The sequence below is a fragment of the Vidua macroura genome, chromosome 3, assembly GCF_024509145.1.
Source record: "Vidua macroura isolate BioBank_ID:100142 chromosome 3, ASM2450914v1, whole genome shotgun sequence".
In the NCBI taxonomy this organism is placed as follows: Eukaryota; Metazoa; Chordata; class Aves; order Passeriformes; family Viduidae; genus Vidua; species Vidua macroura.
Window position 1 is genome coordinate 34,707,719 of NC_071573.1, and position 26,053 is coordinate 34,733,771.

Here is a 26,053-nt window from a genome sequence, read left to right on the forward strand (position 1 = left end):
GCAGGTGAATTCAGCACCCGAAGAACAGGAAGAGAACAAGAGCTGGGTGGGAGCTGGGGGAGCAGGAGGGGCTGGGGAGAGCCAAGAGAAGCCAGGGGAGAAGAGCAGAGGTGTGGGGAGCAGTGGAGCAGCAGCAGTGTGAAGGGAGCTGTGGTCTGAAAGGCGTAGAGCAAAGGCAGTGCAAGGCTGGGAGCCAGCCATGGACGACTGCCCACAGCACTGTTTTGGCAAGGCAAGGAGGGAGCCCTGATCCCACAGCCACCACTTCTCCCATTCAGCAAGGAGCTGGGAAGCACACCAGGAGAATGAGCCCCACTCCATCTGCTACCCACTGCTTGACCAAATTGGTTACCCATTATGAGCAGAGTTTGCATGGGCAGCAGTGAATTTGGAATAGATCCCAAATGTGTGGGAGCCAGCATGGTCCCACGTCATGGTTTATTTTGATTTCCCTCACCACCATCTTGTGGGGTTTGGTTTGATTTCTTTTTTTGATGTTTCTTTTTTTTTTTCAAGGGGGAGAGGGTATTTTGTATTTACGAAATAACATTCAAAACTGTTTGGTATTTTACAACACAAACATAATCTCTCTTAATACTGTTACAGAGGGATCCAACACTGGCAAAGTAAATTATATGGAACCTGCCCCCCCGACCCCATCCAACCAGCCCAACGCCCTAACTTCTCAGCAGGGTTTCTCTCCTCTGTCTGCATTTCTTGTAGCTGTTTGCAGGTTTAAAAATACTCTGTGTTCCACTAATTTCCAAACAAAATGGCTCAACAGACAGCAGTCACATCCTACACACCTACGCCCACAGGCGCACACAGCAGCCATGCAAATACTTAAGCTGTCTCTAACACACATAATTTTCCTTATTACCAAGTACTCATCTCTTCCCTTTCCAATGCCTTTAAAATAAAAAAGTTATATGTGCACATGTATACACAGGAGAAGGAAGAAGGAGGGGAAAAAAGTGTGTGGATTGGTTTATCTGCATTCAGATCCCTTAAATAAAAGTCTTTGGTGATCTCTGCACATTCAGGTCCAGATCCAAAGCCTGTGGAAGTTAGCAGCTAGTGTGGCACACAGAATATTTTGGAGGATAATTCTCATCTCTATTTCTAGATAAAAAATATATGTATAATAAGTCTGTCACATGGCACAGGCATCTCTCTCAGGGGGCGCTTTACAGTTTGCTGTGCAAACTCTGGCATATTTAATGTTCTTCAGAAATGAAGAATGTATTTTGTCCGTGTAAGCTAGTATAATTTACATTTCCTGAAAGCACATTAAAATTAAGCAACATTGATTTTTTTTTAATTATAGGGTTTTTTTATATAAACAGTAATACCACTAGATCTTCAAGAATAATAGTTATTTTTTACTTTACCTTTGCATCAAATCCATTCACTTTTCATAACATGTGGTCTGTCAAACCACAAGATCCTCAGTATTATCCATAGTTTCTTTTCTTGCATTGGTGTCACTCCAGAAAACTGTAACACTAGAATTCAAAAGCTCTGTGTTTATGCTAAGGTTGGGAATCCTAAAAGTTTTAAGGTTTCTTAGAAGCAACCCACTTTGATTTTTACTTACCTTTTTCAATTTTCTTTTTTAGTTTCTCCCTGATGAAATCAGGTCAGATATTTGATGAAGGTAATTTTTTTTTTCATGAGTCAATGCACTACTTATGAATTCTGTTCTGTTGAGGAAGAACATTCAAATGTCCTTCCTTGGGGTTGTTTTTATATTGCCATTTCTCATCTAGTCTGGGAAAGGAGGAGAATGCATGAAGTGAAAGAAGTTTTTAGTCGTTGATTTTTAGAGCTCACCAGACATTGTCTTTTTGTTTGACTTATGCAGCTGAGTGGTTTATTCAGCTATGCCACTTGAGAATATTAAAAACCCTTTCCCCTGTGACCACCTCAAACCAACAGCAACACAAGGATCTTACCATCCTAGAAACCGATGGTGCAATGGCATTAAAAATCTAGAAATAAGTGATAGTTGATCAAACTTTGTGCCTTTCAGTATGGCCATTTTATCCTGGGGGAGGTGTAATTCCAGCCCCTTGCCGTGTCCCTTTCCTTTTAGTGAGCCTTGCCCTCAAGCAGGTAACTCTGCCCTGTGCTTGTTCAGCCTCAGCGAGAGACTGCAGTGTATCAGGGACCCAGGGGCCAACCAGAGGGAGAAAGGGGACAAAAAGGGAAATGCCACATTCCAGGCAGTGTTCTGCTTAAAACATCTGGGGTTTCCCCCCTGTTGAGTCAGGTGCTGCACCAGCGATTTGGAGTGCACAAAACTCAACAAACAAAATCAAATTGTTGTAGTGATAAACTACACAAGATCGAGCCCTTCCTTGCATTCTTTCAAGAATAATTAATCCTACAAGAGTCAATTTCCAAAAAATCAGAAAGTCAATAAACATATTTACTGAAGTAATTTTCAGCCAGCACATAGAAGACCCTACATGCAATGGAGGAGGATACAAGGACAACTGCAATGAAACATTTCAAAGTTTCTGTCCTTTAAGCTTTCCATTTGGCAAAAAGTTCCAATACTTCGAGTTTTGATCTTTGTTCAACATGAAAACAGATGTCAAAACATGTTCCTTCACAGCAACAGTTATATTTTTGATCAGCTTTAATGGCTTTTGGAAGTATGAGTTTCTTCTGATAGGGTACATTCTTGTCAAATACAAAAAATAGTACCTCCATTAACATCTTCATTACTTTTTTTATCTATTTCTCACCCTTTGCAAATATCATTGTATTTGCATGTTCCCATTGTGACACATTTTCCAATTATTGTTTCCCTCCCCCAGTAGGCTTTGACATTGCAGAATGATTGTGCTGTCACAAATACTGGAACAGACAGGATTAGAAATGGTCAGCAGATTAAAAGTGTTTGCTTGAAGTTTATTCTTTGGTTTGAAGTAGTGGGGGAAAATATTTGCATAAATGAATTTTTAATAGATACCAAAAATAAAAAGCTGCTAAAGAAAATGTAGCTTGTCTGCATTATCATGCAATTTTAATTATGCAAGCATTTATGTTCTTTGTGTATTTTGACTTACGGCCATGTGAGACACATGAGTGAACTGTCACTCATGCAGAATTAATTCTAATTTGTCCATATAGGGGAAAAAACCCTGGGAAAATATGAGAATGCTTTTCATTGGCAGCAAACCCTACCTGTTGTTAGTCATTTGAGAAAATTACTGTTAGCAGACTATCCAAATTCTGTAGGTCAAAGCCTTCCTTGAAAAGAGGTGTATTAACACATGACTAAATCCACTACAGGAATGGATTTTATCTGCTAAGGAACTGTATCCTTCTGTACTATAACATTTATGTCATTTTTTCTTTCCCTTGAACAAGAGAAAAATATTTTGATTCAGTGTTTGGCAATCCAAGCCAGGTTATTTAAAATAATAGTCACTTGGAATGTACCAAGTGTAATTTTTAGTGAAGTTACTTTTCTACAGTATTGCAAATCAAAATCTTTAGTTTCCCATGAAACACAATACAAAAGCAGCTTGTAAAGAGTCTTTAGACTTTGTGCTGTTTCTCCCAGCTAAGTTGCAAATAAGAAGTTTTCACTGACACGTAGGGCAACAAATGGATAAAGCAAGCTTGGATTCTGAGATCTATAATTTTTAATAATCTTTAAACTAGCTACAAAATGTCAATCACTTCACAAACTGACAGGAGACATAAGGAATTTTCATATTACATGCTGTAAATTATATTTATCTCACAGTTTATCTAGAGTTCATTCATTTAGTTTTTTAATTATTTTTTAATTGTCAGCTACTAAACATCTCAGCGATTTGGTGTGCATAGCTCTAGGTAAGCAACAGAGAACTGTACCGATAACAAACCACATGGGGATAGCGACTAGTAAGAGAGAGCCTTATAAAAATTACATTTCTTTGCACCATTTCATATGGTAGTTGTTTCCTCCAAAAGATAATCTTCAAAAGCAGCAGACAAACCCAATATATTACACTTATTTCTTTTTGTCTTTGACATATTTTCAGCCAAGCTTTTATTTTGCTGGCAATGGCTAAATGGTGAGTGCCAAATCCCTCCTTTTTTCATAATTAAAAAAAATGATCATGATTAATAACTATATATATATCAACAAGAAAAAAGTGGCACAACTGCAAACTTGCTGGTATAACATAGTCCCAAAAGAGTCCGAATACTGAGCATGCTTTTGTTGTCATTGTTGGTGTGCTACTGCCATGGGAAAATTCTTGTTTAAGTAGGAGTCTAAAAGTCTATTTATTCCTCATGCATAACTGCATAAATCACATCACTTTTTAGTGCAATGCTTGTTATAGTAATATAATTCCACATTGTCTAATCATGAAATTATAACAACAGATAATGGCAATGAAGAACTGAAGACAGCAGGTTTAAGTGCTTAAACATCATGATACCCAAAGACAGGAGCATGGCAGTAGCTCTGTGGAATGTCACAGTTTTACAAGAACAATACTGTATATTTAAAGGTTAACAGCACGTTTAGCATTCCAACAGTGTTGTCATTCAGCAAACATCATTAAAAAAAAAAGAAAAAATGAGAAGGAAAAAAAAAGGAAAGTAATCCAAAACAGAAACAAGGAAAGGAAAGGAAGAACCCCAAAAAACATCATAGTGAGCTATAGCCATCAAATCAGCACTATGTACAACCTTTGGAAAGAAAGATATCTAGAAAAAAATAATTACAAGTATCATTTTTGGAAAGCTGACAAACTACACAGGACAACATTTACAATGGGGCTGATATGTGCATGTGTGCAAACCTAGTAGATAAATACCATGATAAAAGCATGAAGGTGCTGCCCTGCTGGACAGCATTAAAAGGAAATGCACTTCTCTGCATTTAACCGCTGCCCAGCATCTTTGTTGCACGCTGGTTGGCTTCATCAATCCTGGTTTTGTTGGAATCAGCCTGGGGAAACACAGAGAAAAGAAAGGGATGAGTACAAGGAAGAAAGAGTATGAGAGAAAAAAATAGTACAGGGAAGAAAGACAGTGCTTTTTGGGTACTTCCATAATTTTGGCTAGGTCACGGAAAAATTAAGATTGACAATACTGAAGAGCTGCTTTTTGTAGCGGTATTAGGGACCCAAAAGGAGATTACAGATTTTCTTGGTTTGCTTCATGTAGCCTTTGAGCAGAACTTTTCTGTTTGTGGTCAGCTGCACTGAACTCCTGTAAATGCTGTGCCAGATCTGTAGCTGGTGCTGTTGACAGCACTGGTGGCACTGATGGTAATGGATGGCAGCATGAGAACTGGTGGTGTGCATCTGCATTTTCTGGGGAAAAGCTTCAAAGCCCTCTAAGATTCAGTGGACTCAGACTGTGGTCTAATTTAGATCATCAGGTACTAGCCAAAACTAAAATTTTGGTCAGTGTAGAGTCTCCCGGAGCAGAGAAGCTGGATCATCTGACATAGGGAATGCTGGCAAAAATAAATTTCTTTGAAAAGATTGGCCTGGATATCTTTGCTCTGCATGTGAAAGGAAGGGAATAGGTGGGAGGATGCCAGTACTCCAAAGTTCACCAAAGTAGTTGCAAGAGAGAGTAGCCTCTTTCATTGGGCAGCAGCATAAACAAGAGTTAAGAAAAGGCAGGGATTCTACTGTGATTTGAAGCAATCAAACTGCAATTTAATCCAGCATAGACTGAGCCATTAACTGCACTGTTTTCCCTGGAGTAACACCTGCCATGATTATAAGTTGCCATTAATAAAATGGCACCACTTGGGAAGTTGGGGAGTTCTCTCTGAGTGGGAATACACTTCAACTATGACTTTCTGTAGCTCTGCAGAAGTTACTTTTGGAGACTAAAGACACTGTTTTAGCTGACAAAAACTGGCAAAACTCCACTCAACCCCACGTTGCCATGCTGACTTATTCTAGTAGAGGGACTAGATAGAAAATTGTTTCAATTTTTAAAACCAGACCTGTCTGAAAGGTGAGAATTGTGTTGCTGCTTGAAAAGTATGAGCTCCAATAGCAAACTCTTTCTCTGGTTTGATGGCTGTATTTTGTTAGCTTTGATGATTGTTCCCACATCTCTGGGGTGTATCCAAATTTTAGATTTATTTTAAATCTCCAAGTTGCAAAGACAGAATGGTGAAGCAACTTTCCCACATGCATTGAAAAATCCTTTAAGAATGTTTATACTGACATGCAATAAATCTTTCTTGCAATAAAAATATCTTGGGCTTTTCTCCATAATTGTTTTGGAAAGTGCTATGTGTATTTTTAGTGTAGTAGCACGTGCCAGCTCCTCAACAAGCATAAATCAGCAAAACTACTCATTACAAGCCACACTCCTTTATTTTAGCCGTGAGTTTGACCTTGTCTACCACAGTACAATTTTGTGTGCTTTTGCCAAAAGGCTACCTAAAAAGTTAAAGGGTTTGGAAGCAGTTACTTTTGTTACAAAATGCACGAATATTCATTGTACAGTGATTAAACCTCATGTCCCTAATGATGTTTAGACATTAGTATCTGGTGGACGATCTTGCATTGAAGGCAGTGGGATTCTTTGTGCTGACCTTCCCACTTAGGTCAAGACAGAGTGTGTTGAGCCCCCTCTACTTTCCTCCCAGCCTCCTTTTTATGGTAGATGTTAGGGCCAGGCTCTTCTGGTGATGGTGCCATTTGACCTACTCATCACACTGTCATTTTGGTTTTTGTCCCTTTCTCTCTGCTCTGGGGAAAGAATAAATAAAGCCTTTTATTCATTGCTGTCCTGATTACTGTGGATAGATCAGATTACATCACTGCATTATGAGATTGCTCTGGTTTGGGTGCATGCATCCAGTATAACATAAGTCCTTTAGGAGCGTTTATGATGCATCCCAGGGTACTTTAGGTTAGCTTTGTGATGTACCCCAACTTTTGCAAACTGTCCCATCCAAGGGTCTTTCTAATTATCATAATCGACCCAAAGCACAGTGCTCCAGCTGGTCAGCAAAACAACCCTGGCAATGCTGTGAGGGGGACAAGGCTCTCTTGCCATATTTCATTGCAGACTGGATGTGTGTGCAACTGAGGTTTCACTGTTATCCAGCTAACCATTATTTCTGTTTTACAATGTATTAACATTGTGTTCCTTTTTCTAGTACCTCAGTACTGTATGTCCTTACTCTGAGAAATTTGGCTTATTTTTCACTAAAACTGAAGACTGTCTTATTTTTGTGCTGCTCTCATGACGACTCCTCTGTGTACGATGCAAATCCGTCTTTCACAAATGTGTCACTGTTCCTTAGCCAAGGGCCCTGGGTGATTTCATGAATGCATTAGCTGCCAATGTTATTTTGCCATTCCTGTACAAAATGCCAAAGTCTGTGAGAAGACCGCAGAGCTGTGGAAGGCTGGTCCCTCAGGTCACTGCTCTCAGCATGCACTGTTAGAAGTTTGGCCCATGTGCTTTATGTGCACAAGAGGGCCTGGTCAATGTTTTCAAAATCCAGATGTTTGCAAGCCTGAGCTGGTAGGATAACTTGTTGGGCTTACTGTATTTTGGGATAGGATCCTGCAGGCACAGGTAGGATGCCACTGATTTCCATCCACAGGGCACAGCTCCTGCCACTGTGACATGAGGAGGGGAGGTGGGAACACAATATTGCATGTCCTCATTGCTTTGAGAAAATAATGTATGTCACAGGCTTCTTATTTAAAGGTACTCATAGTGTAGGCTGTATAAATTCCCTGTCCCTTCTCAAAGTATAGAGAGATGTGCTGCTTTTCTTTGCATATGAATAGCAGTAGTAAATCCTTCCCCCAATGTTTCTTGTTTTCCCAGAAGTATGAAATGGTGCATAATGGCATCCCAACAATACTGTGCATTTTCCAGTACAGTCAAACAAACACATGCAGCTTTATAAAGCAAGACTTTTGACCAAACACCAAGCCACGTGCTTTACCGTGGCTGTCTCTCTGTCAGGGATGATCTTCCCTCCCTTCAGACAATGTATACTTCACCCAGTTCTCTCCAGAATCTACCTCCAATAAGGAAAGCTCTTGGAGTGAATCCCTCAGTGCAGTATTTTCCTTAATTTTTATTACTAGGCTCTGATATGATTAAATGACATGAAAAACAGGCATGGGCATCCTGCTTGTTTGAGGAGGCGTGTGTGTGTAAGAAGGCTCAAGAGCACCAGCTCTACCACTTGAGGTCAGAATTAACTCTAAGCACTACATGTAAGTCCTTGGGTTAGATCCTCAGGTTGTGTAAATCTCAACGGAAGTGGAGCGTTGTGTTGATTTTACACCAGATGAAGATCTAGCCTCTTATGTCACTTCAGACTGCCTGTGCTTGGAGTTCTGCCAGTACCAATGCAGATGGCCTGCAGATCTTGGGATCTCAGGATGGCAGTGAGGTCCCAGCCAGGCTTGGAAGGGGCTGCTCTCTGCTTCAGAAATCTGCAGTGCAGGTCTGGCACTGGAACGGTGCTCTCTGCCTTTTTACATGGTGATTTAGCAGAACTAATGCTGAGGTTTTGTATTCCACTGGGGCCGTGTGGGGCCCAATTTTGTATAAATTTATATATACACACACACCCTCTCCCAAAAGAGCAGGTAGATCTCTGTCCTAATGTTGTTATAAGCAGCACAACAAGCACAATAAGCTGCACTGTTATCATATGGCAAAGTTTTGCTTAATAAATCCCCATCCTTCTTTGAGGACTGGTCCCCCAAGCAGGTGATCTAATCCTGAGCTGCTCATGGAGTTTCTGAGGAAAGAAAAGCACAGGAGGATTTAAAACTTTCCAGGAAGTGCCAGGGCAGTCAGATCCAAGCCCCACAGTTCAGCATAGCTCAGGGCACTTGTCCTTTTTCAGAGCTATTGCAGAAGGAGGCTTGATGTCTGCTAAGGGGTCCCCTTGCAGCTGTGAGGCAAACTCAACAACAAGGGCTCAACCCAGCCTGCACTGGAGGTGCAGATTCACAGCAGCGAGCTCTGCTCTGGCCCAAGGATTTGGAGGGAGAAGAGAGGAGCTATTTCTGTCCCTTGTCTTTTCCAGGCCCGTGCTTGGAGAAGGGAAAAACAGAGCCCCTTTTGGGGTCCTCACGGAAATGGCAGCTCTTACCTTCTCCATGATCCTGTCAATCTGGCGGTTTTGTGTGTCGATCTCGTTGCCCATGTCCAAGGCCATGTGACGTAAGTTGCCAATGATGCCACTGACCTGCTCCAGGTTCTCATCCATTTCATTTTCCCGGGCATCATTTGTTACCCTGGGAACAAAAACCCAATTCTTTAAAACAGAGACAGGAGATTCCCCCTGAAACTGTGATTCACCTGAAATCTCCACTGTATCCTTCACCGCTTGTCACCTGAGGAGCATGTTGCTGTGCTCAGCTTCGAACAAAAGGGATTAATGAAAAATGTTACATGCTTATTTTTTGGATGTTGGGCTCAATTATCTGGGTTATCTGTGCTGTCTGAGCTTGCCTGTACCACATGCTTCACCTCTCTGCAGTGATCATCCTTCCCAAAGAATGAAAGCGTGCTCCATTTGGATCTGTGTGTGGTTAGTATTCATGGGAAGTGCTGGAAGGTGGTGGAATTACAGTGATAGCAGCTCCCCTCCTTGGACTGCTAATGAATACTGTCCAGTCCTTATATGTTTGGGGTCACAGAGATATTGGGGAAGAGTGCTTCAGCTGTGAAAATCCTGACCTAAGATAATATTTAATTAACTGTATTTCTGGTGAAAGACAGAAGCAGCTTCTCTCAGATTTACTGGCTTTAGCAAAGATCATTTATCTCTCAGTCTTAGCACCATCTTTTGCAGTTGCTTGCTTTTTGGATGGAAAAAATTGTGCTTGAGCCAAGGCCCAGTTCAACTCTCCAGTGACTGAAGAGACAGATGGTGACTGATGCTGGAAAAAGCCAGGTCCATGGGTCCCACTCAGAAAATTCTTACTTTGAGTCTCTTATGCAGTTTGTGTTCATGTAGGCGCCCAAAGGGTTCTCCAGGCTATTTGCAGAACAGTCATGGTGCAGTGTAACTTCCTTCACTGCTATTCAATTATCATGCCCAAGCCTTCATTTTGGTGAGGCTGCCATCCAGAAATTTAAAAAAAAAAGTGAATGGCAGACCCATCAAACTTAAATGGCAACTCCATCCCATGCTCCAGATTGCATGACAGCATTGTTTCTATCACACTGATTTCTCTTTATCACAGGAGCAAAAAAAAAAAAAAAAAAAAAAGTGGATAATAGTTTTTGGAAAGATAATTACTTATTAAACTAGTGTCCTTAATCTTCAGAGATCAAAGCTTTGCCTACTGGTGTGCTGATAGCATTGTCAGCTAAATACATGCCCCATAAGCTCTGTAATCAGTAGGTACTTTGTGCTGGATCCCTGTGTGGGAAGTTTGCAGTGGGGCTGCCTTTAATACAGCTGTGTGCATCAAATTGGCTTTGATTTGAGAGCCCAGGGATTCCCACTCTGTTCCTCCATAGCTGTGACTTCCCAGCAGCTGAGGAATGGGGCATCATTCCCCACGCAATGAGGTTTTGAGGACGTTCACGAGCAGGGGAGGGGTGCACCTCTAGTTTAAAGTGTTCTTCAAGTTCTGTACTTAGCTCGGTGCTTTGGCAGGAAGCCTGAGGCTTTTTTGTCGTTGAAAAGAAAGGGAGGGCTGCTGGATGCTTTGGTACATCTTCTGGCAAGGAGGGATAATGGGCACTACATGCCTTGAGACATAATGGCAATAAACTAGTATTTATCTGACACTTCATTTCTGAGGCGTTTGACAAGTGTCATTAGCGAGACCCATGATAAGGCCCCCAGGACAAGTGTTCACACAGGGAGCTGGAGTGCCGAGGACAGTGCTGGCTAGCCATGGCTGTCTGCACCCTCACAGTGCTGCTGTGAAATAAATAAATAGACTTTAGTTTATTATTGCCCACATCTGGGCAGTCTCAAAAAGAAAGGTTTGGGGCTTGTGTTTTCAAGCATCTTCTGGTTCTCAGACCCTTACTTCCAGGATTTCCAGCAAGGTCACCATCCTTTGCACTAGAGCTCAGGTGACCCTCAGGCCAAGGAGAAGTCCCTGGATGCAGTAAACCTTTAGGACATGTCTGAGTCACCATCAACCTGAATCCAAGCACCACTTGGTGGAAAATCCTGGCTCTATCACATTTCCCAGCACCTCTGAAGGAGTTAATGAGCACCACAGAACTCATGACCATATGGAAGCAATCTAAATATATCAGTGACAAGGAGAACAGAGAGAAAACAGTGGATAAAAAGGCTCACCTGCGGATAAAGCCACCACTGATGGCCATCTGCTCCCGTTCATCTACGACACGTGCAGGCTGGCTGGCTACAACACCGTCCTGATTATTGCCCCAGGCCTTTTTGTAAGCATCACTTGATTTAAGCCTATGCAAAAAAGATTATGAGTAACAAAGTACCAAGTGCACAAGGACAAACGCAAAACTCTTTACCTCTCCAAGCTAAAAGCTGAATCAAGCAAATGAGTTTTCAGATAGAGGGTCATTGTTTGCATACCGATATATCATAACACTGAATAAAAGGAGGGGGTGGGATTTTTGCTTATTTTTTACTTTACTGCCACAACAGTGATGGTCAGAGGTTTAGTTTCCAATAGGGTGAATTGCAGTTGTCAGGTCTACAACATTGCACACAGGTTTTTGGATGTTGACTTAGTTTCCAGAATGAAGGAAAATTAAAAAAAAAAAAAAAAAAGAACAAAAAAGTAAAAAGAAGATAAGAAATACAGATAAGTAGAAAACATTGTTTCATTTCAGTGACACATATGTTTTGACATCAAACACAGAGGACATACTGGCAGACAGACATAAAAACAGAACTGCCAAGTATAGTGTGTACATCACATCACAGCAACACACCCTCTTAGAGAAAAACAGATTTGGCTACAATTTAACATTTTACCATGCAGAATATTTGGCTTCTGATGATATTTTTTCAATGTGTATGTGGCATAATAGGCATTAAAAGCCACTGACCTTTCCCAAGGTGATTTGGGGATGATTTTATCATAGGGTTAATTAGATTTTTCAAATAATATATCGGTACTTGAAAATAGTAATCATACATCGACAGTTGATGTACAAACCTTTGTCCACAGAGACAAAAAGTAAAATAGGCAGAAGTGAAATGAGTGCAGGAGAAAATAAAAGATACGAGCAGTCTAGCATCAGAAAGGGAAATTTTTCTACATTTTTCTTCATGCACCAGCTACAGGCATGAATAAGAAGTAAAGCATTCTCACTAAGCACAGTTGCCCCAATAGTTCATCATACCCTCAATGCATCAGCAGTAACAGCCTTCACAATAAGCAAGACACAGGCAGAAAAGGATCATCACTTCCTTCAGGAGTTTTAAACCACAGGACTTCAAAAATAGCCTAGCAACTTGTTATATTTGTATTTTCTGGCAGTTACATTAACCTTCAGAGAGGCATTTTTGACTGAGCTGCTGTGGCTAGAAAATTAAAATCCAGGCACCCCTAGAGTGCCAGATTGACACGTGCAGCCTATTTAGAGCTGCTGTCATTGGGGTCACCAGACAAGATTGAACTTTTTAACAGGGGAATGTAAGGATTTGGGGTACACAGGTATAAGTTCATGATTTTATTCTGGAAATGGGTCTGTTTCCAACAAAACCCCTGGGAGCTGCAAATCTCTGTGGTTTTCCTGTTCCTTGGTCAGCTCCAATCAGTCCTATAAACAGCCCTGTGGCTTGGATTTTGGGGGAGGAACTGAATGTGCTTCTGGGAGATTTGGGAAAGGACATGACAAACCCATCTCTGGTGTCATGTTCTCTCCATGCCCCCTGAAGCAGCTCAGTTTTAAATGAGCCTGAAGATGTGTTGTATGATCCAATATAGAATTAAAATATAGATTACAAGAGGATCTTTCCTACTCATCTGTTCTGTTGCTTATTTCCTATTAAAGTTTGTGAAGACTTAAAAATATGATGGTTGGCTTGTTTAATTTTAGTTCTTTGAAACTATACATCAGCTTTGGCATTTCTAAAATGCCTGAAAGTAAGTCTCTTGCTGCAGATACATATACAGGGTTTTGCCTGTTCTTTAGACCTGTGCAACTTTGTCAGTGAGACAGTTTCTGTGTTTGAAGTAAATGATTTTATACACCCAGAATCTTATCTCTTGTTTTTTGTGGACTTCCAATTAAAGTCAACAGGTGGAGCTTGGATCTGCTCATGGTCAATAGCAGTTGTCCTTTTGAATGCAACTTGGTCCAAGTTCTATTCTGTGGGCATTTTCGGTCTCCTAAGAATGTAGGATCAAGCTTTACATATTTTTACGGCTCAGAGAACTGTACTTTCACTGTATATCAGGGTAGAGTTACATGTGAAGTGGATAATCTTTTTATAGATATATGCCATTAATCTCCCACCAGCCAGAAGAGCTTTAGGGGATCATGGTGATTCTGATGCCCAGAACTATATGGATTTCTCTCTCTCACACACTCCACTCCTCAGAACATCATCTTATCTATACCAGTGGGGTCCTGGGTTAGCGACTCAGGGAACAGTCTCTAAAACCATTCTTCATCCATCCTCTGATCATTGGTTAGCAATGCTGCTCTCTGAAATATGGCTGCAGACTGATAGGATCAGAATGCCTGGAGAAGGGAAGAGGCCCCTTTACAAATTCATGCCCCCTATGTCCCCTGCAGAATCATTCTGTTCTTGCAGCATGACACTGCAGCCATAGCAAAGTGCCAAATGTTTTAGTGCCAGGTGCTAATCCCATTGCTGTCACATGTCTGGCTGTCAGTTCTGAGCTTTTACAGCTTGTACAGTGTGGGAGATGTGAAGTTTCTGCTGCATTTGTACCTGCAGCTCTTGTGCACCAGCTCCTCTGGTGCAGGGCAGCAAGGGCTGCAGGCTGTCAGAGCTCATACCCCTTGCAAAAGGGGTGTATGCAGCCCTTCCTGTTCCTCCTGCCCCCTCTCCCATCGCACATCAAGGTTATAATAATTCTGGGCAAAATGTTTACCCAAAAAAAGTATTCAGGGCTTGATACTAAGAAGTAAAAAAACCTGAGGCTGTGTCTGCATTGTGTCCCAAGGGAATTAACTTCAAAATAAATGTGACTGATAAGGCAAAACCCTAGTCCCTCTCTTCTGATTTTTGGCAAAATGACAGCTCTCTTTCCTTTTGGTTTTGATGATCAGGGTAGGATCAGGCTTTGCTGTGAACAAAATTCAGGTAGAATGGGAATTTAATGCTACAGCAACTCTACTCTCTTTGTTTCCTGCACAATCTCTGGCCAATCATTTAAGAATGTTTTCACTGCAACCTAGTTTCATGCCTACTCACTGCATGCTGGATTTGCCATTCCTCAAGGACTTTGGGTTGGTCCCCGATCTCCTACACCCACATAACCGCACATCACATTTTCATTTGGCATTTAAAACAAGCTTGGCATTACTTGGAGGACGGTTTCGTTCAAGTGTGATGGCATGCAAGCAAATTCAATGCATTTCAACATTTCTGCTTAGTGTACGTGCTACCCAAATGAGAGAAATTTGGCATGTTGAGGTTTTGTCAAAATTTTTGCCTGTGGCAGGATGAAAACCATTTCAAGCTGGGTTCCAATTATGAAACATCACATCTCTTTCAAGATCTCATCAAGGACTATTTCTGCTGAACAATGAAAAAAGCTGTGATTTTCATCCACAATTTGGAACAATGTTTAGTATGGCCTCTTCTGCATTTTTTCAGCTCTTTTGTTTATAAAACTTGTTAGTGAAAATATGTTTCAGAATTTAGAGTGTCCAGGAATAAGGTAGCCTCAAGTGTTTTTGTTCACTGGAAATTGGAACCACTCAGTACACTTTGTGTAAAATGTTGAAACTTTTACCATTAAAAGGTGTCGACAGTGAAGCTTTCACTGCAGTATGCCTGATTTTAATGCATCTACAGTAATTCCCAGTCAGTTGTCTATGCTATGAAATGAATGCATTTGAACCAGAATCGTTCTTTCTGCATGCCACATGCTCATCCTGTCCATGTGCCTAGCAAGGATGAGCTTCACAAGGCCTTTGGGATCAGCCTTAAGTGCTCAAAGAGATGAGGCAGGCAGCACCTACTTGTTACATGGACAGACACAAAGACCACAGAATTTTCCTAGGTCCGTCAAATTCTTTTCTGCTTCTTTCATGTCCTTATTGATTTGGTCCATTCCCTCTTCGATGCGTTCCAGTTGTTCTGATTAAACACAAGTATTTTATCCCCACAGAATGAAGCAGATGGAAAAGGACAAAGAAAAAAAAGACAAAAACTTCAGACATTCACTGTGACAAAAAACTGGACACCACACAGCAGAGCCGGTACCCAGTACCTACTTGTTACAAGGACATATGAAAAGGCCACAGCATTTCCCTAAATCTTTTAAATTTTTCTCGGCCTCCTTCATGTCTTGGTTGATATGGTTCATGCCTTCTTCAACACGATCGAGTTGTTCTGGTCAGGACAAAGGGATGACAGTGTGGAATGAATTGTATTTTTGTTTGTTTGATTTTGTCTTCAACAGAACATGAAAAATGACCATGTAGAACTGAGTTAATAATGACATTACAATGCATTAATCTGAGCTGATGCATTGCTGAAAGGATGTATGCTGCATTGGATGCTGAAGATTTTTTTTTTTATTAGTATGGGAAGAGTAAAACAAAGGAAAAATTTATTTGAAATATATTAATATAAACAAGATGTAATGATGTAGAAAGGAAGGGTTATAAAGTTCAAGGTCCAGAAACATAATACAATACATCAACTTACTAAGACACAGTGACATCCAGGAGAAAGAAAGATAGTGTTATTATTTTGCATTTATGTATGTTAATATTAGAGAAAAGAAGTCCTTCCATGGAAAACTATTCCATTACTTACACTTACAAATGCCTCGGAATTAGGTGGGTTTGGGCAGCACAAATGCTGTGACTAGTGAGTGAGAGAGCTGGTAGTTAATGGTAGTGGTAATGGAGTGAGCTGTTAAGGGCTTGTGTCCAGGTACCCTTTCTTCCAGAGGCTGAGGAAACAGACCTGCCACTTCGACTGGTGCTGGATATTGATCTCTAGTCTGAGTGTGGCCTCAGGGCTGGTTTTCTTCCCTGTGTGGGTGCTGCAAACCAGGAGTAACCTCAGTGAGCACGGAACAATTGAAACCACTCCGGGAGCCCGATGCTCTCTGCGAGAGGATCACTGGCTGCGGCGTTCCTTGTCTCTGGCCCTGAGGGACCTTATGGAAAGAGGTATTGGGTGAAGACTCGTTTTCAGTGGGGTCACTTCTGCTTTGCTCCAGGCAAAGTTAAGAAGCACCAGGCCCAGAAACCAGCCACATATAGACCCTGTCTCTCTGCTGGCATTAAACAAAATTTGGCATATTTCCACCTAAGGCTGATGGGTTTTCTTAGTGACTTGGTTTTCTAAGTGACTTGGTGGCTCAGAATAACTTAATGTGTTCATTTTTTTTTCACTTTTAAAGCTGGGGAAAATGTCCTAAAGGAACAGAATGCCACGACATAAAAGTGTAGGAACAGGATTCTCTGCTGAGGTAAACAGGTATGGATCCAGTTGGATCAAGGGTCTTGTGTGGAGTCTGCAGTAGGGACAGCATTTTATGTGGGATTTACATTTTACACCATTTGGTCCCAAAGGATAGACTCAGATACTACCGAGGATCAAAAAGGTACTTAGAGTGGCATTTCAATCCATTAAAAATTGTAACTGTACCTAACAAGGAAAAGTAAAGCAATCCTAATAAAAAACAAATACATCTCTAGTCCCCAGATGGAATAGAAAAACACTGAATTAGACTGCAGAGGAAGGAACTAAGAGCGCTGGTTATAGAAGGAATTTAATGTCATCCCTGATGTTAACTGAGTCCTATCCAGGAAAAAAAAAAAAGAAAGAAGAAGAAAATTTTAGAAGAAAAATCATATGCATATTGATGCCAGTAAAAAGCTCCTCTTAACTTCTTTGAGAACTTGAAGATGCCTAATTTCTTATTTGGGTTTTTAACAACAATTGAAGTTTAGCTTTTCAAAGCTTTCTGGAGGGTTTAGATGCCCAGGTCCCATTAAAATGAATTTTATTTAATTAATTTTAATGGGAAACAGGAACCTCACCCCTCAAGGGCCTAGAAAATCCTGGGCTAAATTATTCAAGCTGAAATAATTCAAGTATTGAACTTGTGCTCTTTGTTTGATTCTTGCATGACACTGGGCTTTGAGAAGGAGAGGTGCCATGCCATCAGCCTTTCTGCTGTCAGTTCTCATTCTCTTCATCTGGATGGGCCTCTCTGCTGGTACCATTGGAGTTACTGATCCCAAATCCAATATTTAGAGGATCAGAGTTACCTGGCACTGCCCTCTAAAGGGGCACACACTGTAAGCAAAGGATTGGGAAACCAAGAAGGAAACCTGAGAGAGGGACTGCACATGTTCAGCCAGGTAATCTGCTGAGCTGAGAACCAGAAAAGCGAGGCTGGGATGTCTTAATGCACGTTGTAATGTAGGCTTCAGCAGAAGCTTTGGTTGGTGCCCGTAGGCACAGATTGTTGTTCTCATCAGAAATGTGAGTCTATGGTAGACGGGGACACCCCTCCCTGTGCTCCTGCTCCTCGCTAAGCCCAGGTCCTGCCTGCTCCTTGGGTGGGCCACAATTGCTCTTGCTCTGGGGAGCAGCTGTGGGAGTGTGAGCTGGCTTTGATGCTGGTTCATGCAGCATGATGGGATTTGCTGCACTTCTGTCACAGGCTCCCAGCTCCTGCTTCCAAGCACTGCAGAGCCCCTTGTCAGTTAAAAGACGGCTGTACCCACATGTGCATTTTGACACTGTGGGATATGAGAAGTATCTGATCTTTCTTCCATTGATTTTCCTGCTAGTGTTTCTATAACCTGGTCTGTCCAGTAGCAAAAGCCAGGTTCACACTGCATGGGTCAGTCCTAGATCGGGTACCACTGGTGGCTCTCGGTGGAAGCAATTCTCCTTGCCCAGACACACATTCTCTAAAGCCATGTATGTAACAGGCCCTTTTGAACTGTCTTTACCTGTTTTCTGTTCTGCCCAAATAAATGAGTGCTTTTTGAAGAGTCTATTTTACACAAATCAAAGACTTCCATTTAAATTACAGCCCTCTCTAGAATCCTGACTCTATTTATCCTACTTCAGGGTTTGTGTTTGATGCCTTGGCTATTGCTGAATAGGAAAGGGAGCCACAACTCATTTATCTTCCATTAAAGGAAACCTCATCAGTGTAAAAAACCCATGTCATATTTGTAGACCAGTAGTCTAGACAGCTGGCTGACGGTCCTAAAACCACTTGCTAGTTATTAATGTTGTGGGCTGGATTGTTAACTGGTTTGAATCAGCATAGTTATGCTAGCTTTGTGGAGCAATGCCAATTTATACCTGTCAAAGATCTCGTCCCACAGGCAAGGAAATAGATTCATGAGTTTAACCACAATTATTGAGGCATAAATATTATAGTGGAATTAACTTAATGGGGTCACGCTGGATTTGTTTTGGTATAACTGCTATTAAAACGGGGCTCAGAAAGAATCACTGCCGGTAGGAAATCAGATGGCTATCGAGAGGTTAATTTAATGTCTGTTTCCATAGATCTTCCCTATTCCAATGTTCTGTGCTATATCAAAGGTTTTAGGGAAGACAGTTTGTTGGCACATACTGCCATGAACCTATGCAAATTCACGCCTACGAGAGATAATGTCTTCTGTCTTCCATTTAGAGAAGCCCTTCAAGGTCAGAGTTTGAACATCTTTTGACCGTTTGTTGCAATATTATTTGAATAAACTGCACCTATATGTTTATGTATGATATATGAGATATACCTAAGAGAATTGGTGCTCTCTGGAGGCAGAATACACATCAGAAATACATTTCATTGTGATTTCCTTAATTTTTTTTTTCCCTCTGGGAAACTCTGCAACCCTTTTTGTATACTGATGTCTGAGAACATCACTTTCATTTCAAGGTAGTGACCATAAATATTTTCCCAGATCTTACAGCAAACAAATGGCCTATCTTAAGGCAGAAACAAGAATAGATTTTTACCTGTATCATTATACTTGTGAATTACTCCTGTAAGGTAACGGAGGGAACATAAGCTAGTTTTATCATAGCATTGTGGCCATTTGCCACTGGGTCTTTGCCAGGATCTTCCTTAACTTCCTGGCAATTCTCCATCCTTTGACTGATCTGAGGAAGTGGCTGGGGCAGGGAAGCTGTAGCAAGGGCGTCCCTCAGTTGCTCCTGTGGTGTCTTGAGCAAAAACAGCTGCAAAAGTATCTTACAAGGCATTGGTAGCAAGACCGGCACAGAGCAAGTTTGGGGTTGCTTCACCTTTGCATCCCCATCTGTAATTTATAACAAATATTCCTTCACTGATGTCCAGGATCTGGGGCCTGTGCTTGAATGTCAGTTAAATGCCTGTGGAGATCAGAACTTGCTCCTTTGCCTGGAGTATTGTGCAGTGAAGCAATTTCCCCCAAGGGCAATTTTAATTAGAAAAAAAGGGAAGAAAACACAAAGGACATCTTAAGAATACATTGCAATCATAATTGCATACAAGAGGGTTTAATTTGAAACTCAGCAGATGAACTGTTTCCGGTGCTACGCCGTCATCCCGTTTTCCATAAAGGAGAATTGTACTGGAGCGTAGACTGTGGGACAGCCTTTTCAGAGATCCTGAGCTCTGACCTAGCTGTGCTCTGAAAGCACTGCTGGGCACAGGTACCCATGGAAGAAAGCTGGAGGGGAGAGCTGTGAGCCCACGTGTAGCTGTGCTAAAAATAACAGTAGACAAAGGCACAACCTGCTTTGTGTGGGTTAATTTGTCTTTTGTTCTGTGCTACGATTTTAGCTTAATTAATACCATCTTCCCTGTGAAAACTAGGGTAGTTGTTAGTCCCCTTTTATTTTGCTAATTAGCCATAACATACAAAAATGCCAAACCCACAACTCCTGCAAAAGTAGTGGAGGTCAGCTCACATATATGCCCAGTTATTTCCAAGTTTTATCTCCTTTGTAAGCTGGACCGGGAGTAAGATCTGCTGGGCAGATTAATCTGCTCCCCATGTTCCCTGGCGCTGCTGTTTGTGCATTCGTGGTGCAAGGAGAAAATTCCAATTGCACTGACATTTTCTTTGTCTCTTAACAAACTTGTGGCTATTCCCCTGTCTTGTCTTGGATGAAAAATTACTGTGATGCTACTGTTGTTACTGGAAAAGTTTCTCCTCTCCAGCTCATTTGGAATACAAGAACAAAATTCTTCTGTAATAAACTGCATGAGGACATCATCACACAAAAATATGTCCTTGAAGGTCCAAATCTTTAATCCTGCTACTATGTCCAGGTGATGGGAGTTTCCTATGGATAAATAGAGTTACCAGTCTGGGACCTTTTCTATGTTAGCACTTCAAGTTTACCTTCATATCTTCACTTTGTACAATTAGTTTCATCAGTGTCTACTGGCTGCTTTTAACCAAAGTGCATCCATTTTTCTAATTTAGCATGTTTTAAAGAAGTAGAGGAATTGCCATTGGCACCCTTTGAGTGACCCCATTTATTTTTTCATGTAAAATACAAACATTTTAGTGTAAAGAGTTATATACATATTTATATTTAAACTACTATAAGGGAGCTTGACTCAAGGCCAGATTAAAAAAATGTAAGCATTATGGATGCACATGTGGTCTGGTAAAGACTTTCTTAGTGATGGAAAAAGCCCAACAAGGAAAATCTAAACTCCTGGCTCCTTCCTGTGGGCTCCCCGGGGGAAGAGCTGTGTTCAGCTGGTCTGGGTGACAGTACCTGACGCAAAAACGATAACTCTTGATATTGCAGAGGGGCTAGTCAGGTTCCCTTTCTTCAGAGGACACTGGAGGAGGTCTCCAGTTTTTATGGGAGTGCCATTCTCTGTGAAATAGGGAGCTCTTGTGAAGCTCCAGATCTCTGCGGGCTGTGACAGACTCTGTAACCTGCTGTGCAGACAGCTGTGCTAAACCTTTGGGCAAGAGCAGCTATCCAGACTGGCTTTGTTGTACAAATACCTGGCATTGTGTAATTACCTTGGCTTATTGCCTTTCATGATCCCAGAGACTTCTGCTCACTGATACCAGAAAATCAGTTCTGCTGTGCACTATTTCGGTTGAAATGCCTCAGAAAGGTTTTTCCATGTAAGGTTTGTTTAACTTCAAAACAAGCAATTTTGTAAAGAAACCTAGAAACAGAGCTTCAAGCAAGTGCAGAGATTAGATCTTCTGCCTGCCGCCCACTGGAAAGATCAATGTCATGTTTTCTGTATATTTAACACCTAATAATCTTAAGTGACTTGCGCAGTCAGCTGCAAAGAGATCACATGGCAGTGTTAGCAAATGATTTCCTTAATCAGATAATCTGCTGAGACATGTGTGAGCTGCACACATTGCACTAATTACAGAGGGTTCAAAGTCATCATTAGCGTATTTTGCCCAGTAGTGTAAGTCCTTTAACACTAAAATGAAATAAAAAAATTAGCAGTTATTATACCTACATATGGTTAAAATGGAGAAAACTTAATTAACATTTATCATAGTGCAAGGTTACAATATTTTCAGGGTTGGTAACATTATTTGGCTGTTTTCCTTGAGAAACCCACACTGTATAGTCATAAGCTAAATTTACTGAACCACTTAAGGCATGACCATAACCAATTTAAAGAGGCTTCAAGACCTTCTGAGTCTTTCCTGGAGGTATTGACTAACTGCATCTGTGACTGTACAACAAGCATTTCAGGTCTCACCCTCTTATTGAGGGTTTTATACTGAGCTCCCTGGACTCCAGAGAGGTGGGTGTGTCCAGCCTCAGTTCCTTAGCTCACTCAGATTGTCCTTCCTGTCATGGCTAGAGAGTGAATCAGTCAGAAAACTTCTGAATACAGGGGTTTAACAATAGTAGAATTCCAAAATAACAATTTAAAAACCCAACAAAATTCAGGATTAAAATCAAAATAAACCTCCCTAGAAATCTGTGGAAATAGAGCAGTTAAAGAACAGAAACATACGTTCCCAGAAACCACTAAAGTTTCTTGTGCTCTGCCTGTGAATTACATTGCAAGACACATCTGGATATTAACATTCTTTCTTCGACAATATTTGTGATTTATTACAACCATATAATCCACTGCTGAAACAAAACACATTATTTACACAGGTGCCATATCTGTTTCAACGTAAGTAATTTCTGGTTTTCTGTATTTGGTGGTAGTTCTTCTACTGCCATTATTTTTTGAAGGCAACAAAATGTTCTCTGTAATATTTTTCTTGTCAAGACAAATCAATGTGACAAAATTTGGTTATTTTTTTTCCCTAAATGGGGGATGTGGGGGAAAAGCAATGAGACATACATAAAAAAAAGCAAGTAGAAGGTCCATTTAGGTCCTGTTATTACTTTTCATTCATTACAGTGTCAGAGAGGCAGGGACATTAAAACTGGAAAGGGCCTGTCAGGTTCTGCAGTCCCTTTCCCAAGAATTCAGTACCCTGGCTTATTATCATTGTCCGTGTTTGATGAGTAACGCAGCATTACCTCTGCAGAAAACATTTCCTAAAAATAATTTTGTGTCCTGCCACATAGAAAATAATAACAAAGGCCTTTGGGGGGCTGGTCTGATAAAGAGTAGCAGAAATTTCTACTCTGTTGATTTATTGGAGACACCATTTTCCTGGGGCTGTGGGTCTATGGCAAATGAAGACTTATTAGTTTTATTGAGAGGGAGAGAAGGCTACCTTTTCTTTGTAATATTATGAAAGGCAAAAATGTAATTTCCTGGAATGTATTGAATATATCAGGCTCTGTCTTTGTCATTGTCATCCACAGACAGGTAGTGTTAAGACTGAAACCTCCTATATGGACAATTGTAATGAGCTGATTGTGTAATATCTTTTAATGTTTAAATTCTGTTATTCTCACTGCCTCACTACTGTACAAAAAGTAACTGAATCTTACACAAACAAAACCCATTTACCTCCTCTTGGAATGCATTTATTACATGTATTTCACTTGTGATTTAAGTGGGAAAATTACTTAGCACCTGCATAAATAATGCTGGATTTTACACTTAGAGAGGCAAATCTTCTCATCATGTAGCTGGATCTTGACCCAAAGCTTGCTGAAATCAAATGGTGATTTGGTTGAGTTCAGCCTGCAGCTCTCTTTGACTAATGGGAAGCAGATCAAAAGAAGTACAGACTCTTAGGCAGCATTGTACAATTTTCTCTGTTGGACAACAAAGATAAAGGCAAAGAGGTTTTGGGTTTCTCATGCACAACTACACGTATTTTCTGTCCCTCGTTTCCAGGGTTGCACACAGTCAGTACAGCACTTTGAGAAGGGTTATACTTCCTTACTGAAGCAATCTGAACTTACCTCCTTGCTCATCCAACATAACCAAAGTCCTGATACCAGCATCTTTACTCTACATCCCAATAGTGGTAGCAAGGTAAGGAGAGAGAAGGGGAGAAGAGAGAGAGAGAAAGAGAGATCAGTGAGGGAACACTCAGCTTTTGGTATGGGACATAGGAAGACACAAGAAAAACAGTGAAAGGAATGACAAGGGGCTGATGGCACAATCCATCATGTGCCTGGACACTGTGTGAGGAACTAGGTACTCTCCATTGTACCATCAGTCCTTCTGGATTCACTGGGTTACCGAACTTCTGCAGAAAGCACAAAGCCATAGACCTTGAGATTAAAATAATGACTTTACACAAGAGTAATTTCTAAAAAGAGATGGTTCATCTCCAAGTCCAAGGAAGCAGGAGAAAGGAGGATGGGGGTGTTGATACTGTAGGCGGATGTGAATCTCAGAGGAGAAATTCCCAGGTGTGACATAAACATGTTTGGGAAGGCAGCACAGTGATTTGTGCACAGCTCTTGCTGCTGACAGAAGTCAGAAAGCTTACCTACCTAGGAAATCCAGTTTAAAGCAGGCTAATATTTAATAGGATTAAGCCATATTTTTTGGCTCAGCGATCTAATAGATATGGGTTTGAGCCAAGTTTTAATACAGTCAACAAACACCTTTAGCATTAATGGACTTTGAATTGAGCTTGCAGGTAGGATTTTCAAAACACCTACACACTGAATCTGCCTCTGCTCCCACAGCTTAGTGGGAATCTTACCATTGCCTTTGCTGGATATAGGGTTGCAGCAAAGCTGAGCCATTCACAGCTCCCACCTGCTTAAGCCAGGGGTAGGGCACTTTTCACAAGTGCAATTTTTATTATGCTTTATCATCACTCTGGGATGTGATCCGGTGTTTCTAGTTCCTGGGTGCTGTGGTACTGAGCTATATCACACATCAAATTATCTCCTTTTTAATTACAAAGGGGAAACCAGCTCCATTCTGCTTGGAGAAGTGATAACATCTGTGAATAATTAATGGCCTGAATGATCTCCTGACGGTTGCATGTCAATAACAGATGAAGTAAGTCCTCTGTGGCCTGACAGCTTGACAGCAGAGCTACTTGGACATGTGCAGCAGTAATTTACATGTTGCCATGAACATAAAGTGATCCATGCTCCTGTGAAACAGATAAAGGTGGTGGTGGTGTCAATTTTGCAGAGGGCAGGGAGATGCCCACAGTTGCATGGCTACATCAGGAACAGAAAACTAAACTCCTGACTGACCCTCTTGCTTTTCAAGCCACCACTCCTGGAGGCAAATCAAGGACCTCATGTTATCCTTCCTGCCAGCTGCCCTTCTCACTGCTCATCAGTTTTTGTGGTTGCAGTGTCTCTGGCCATCAGTCCTGTCCACGCTCACAGGGCACTCCCAGGCTCCCACAGCCCACATGGCTCAGCTGCAAGCCCAACCCTGCCATGCTCAGGGCTGTTTGCCTGGTGCAGCTGGTGCTTCTCTGCTGTGCTTCCAGAGGATCCTGCTCAGCTCTTCTCTGCCTCTCCCTGCGCTGCCATTCTTGTCTGTGATGTCTACATCACTGCAGAAACTGGGAAAAACATCAGATGTGTGCAGGCTGATTTGCTCTCTCTTTGTAAAAAGTCCCTGTGTGAGTTGCCAGATGGACAGAAAAGGCCTCCTGCCTCCCCCCAGGTCTGCTGCACCCTGCTGCCCTCGGGTCAGCCATCTAGCAGGCACCCACTGCTGCTCTCTCTGCCTTCAAGTTCACACTGCATTTACTTGAATCCCAGCCAGCTTTTATTTTTGCAGCCTTTAGAAACTTAGGGTCCAAGGGTTATCCTACGTTTGCCAGTTTAGAATAAAGAAACCACCTTTAATTATCTTATATTTTCTGTGGGGCACTGATTACCCTGTGTCTGCTAAGCACTGCCTGTACAGCAGTTTTTTATTGGACCTTTTTATACTCTTGGTATCCAGGGTGGTTTTTCCCCCTAGATTTGTATGTATTTTAACCAACATGGAAACTCATGCAAACACAAGAAGGCTGCTTGGGTCCTGAGTCACCTTGTGTTTCAGTAAATATGGTGCAGTCTGACATGGGACCCTTCCAAATACTCAACTCCAAAACCCTTTGCTGAATCAAACATAGTCAGGCTGAGAAATATTTACTGCTTTTTAACCCTCGGACCTTATTTTCCTGCTGTGTTTAACATCTAAGCAAACCACCTTTACAGAGCTAAGATGTCCAGTGACCTGAACAAGACGTGTGCTGGGAGATGAACTGAGGAACTAGACCCTATGGTTTGTATTTCTTATCAAACCCATACACAGAGTGAAAGAGGTGAAATTTTTTGTTCTTTACCTGATCATCAGTGCCATTTAATTTTATCAGGCAACACTGTATCTCTTACAAACAGCCTGCCACAGCAGTAACACAAATGTGAAAATATTAAAGGGTGTGCAATGAATAAACTTGTCTGCATCTCTGGTCTAATCCAAAGCATATTGAAGCTAATAAAGAGGTGGTAACTGAAAAGGATGAGATGTGATTCAGATATCAAGTGACA

At 41.3% G+C, this 26,053-nt stretch overlaps 1 protein-coding gene across 1 annotated transcript in view; it reads right to left on the bottom strand.

Annotated features, from left to right (window-relative positions):
• Positions 1 to 3,641: 3,641 nt before the first annotated feature.
• Positions 3,642 to 26,053, bottom strand: part of SNAP25 (synaptosome associated protein 25) — a 61,504-nt gene continuing 39,092 nt past the window's right edge. Inside the window, exons 4-8 of the mRNA XM_053974790.1 lie at positions 23,492 to 23,540; positions 15,151 to 15,268; positions 11,300 to 11,425; positions 9,122 to 9,266; positions 3,642 to 4,963 (exon numbers count right to left, since the gene is read on the bottom strand). Coding sequence (XP_053830765.1) covers positions 4,895 to 4,963; positions 9,122 to 9,266; positions 11,300 to 11,425; positions 15,151 to 15,268; positions 23,492 to 23,540 — 507 coding nt within the window. The 3' untranslated portion in view covers positions 3,642 to 4,894. The remainder of the gene's footprint in view (positions 4,964 to 9,121; positions 9,267 to 11,299; positions 11,426 to 15,150; positions 15,269 to 23,491; positions 23,541 to 26,053) is intronic.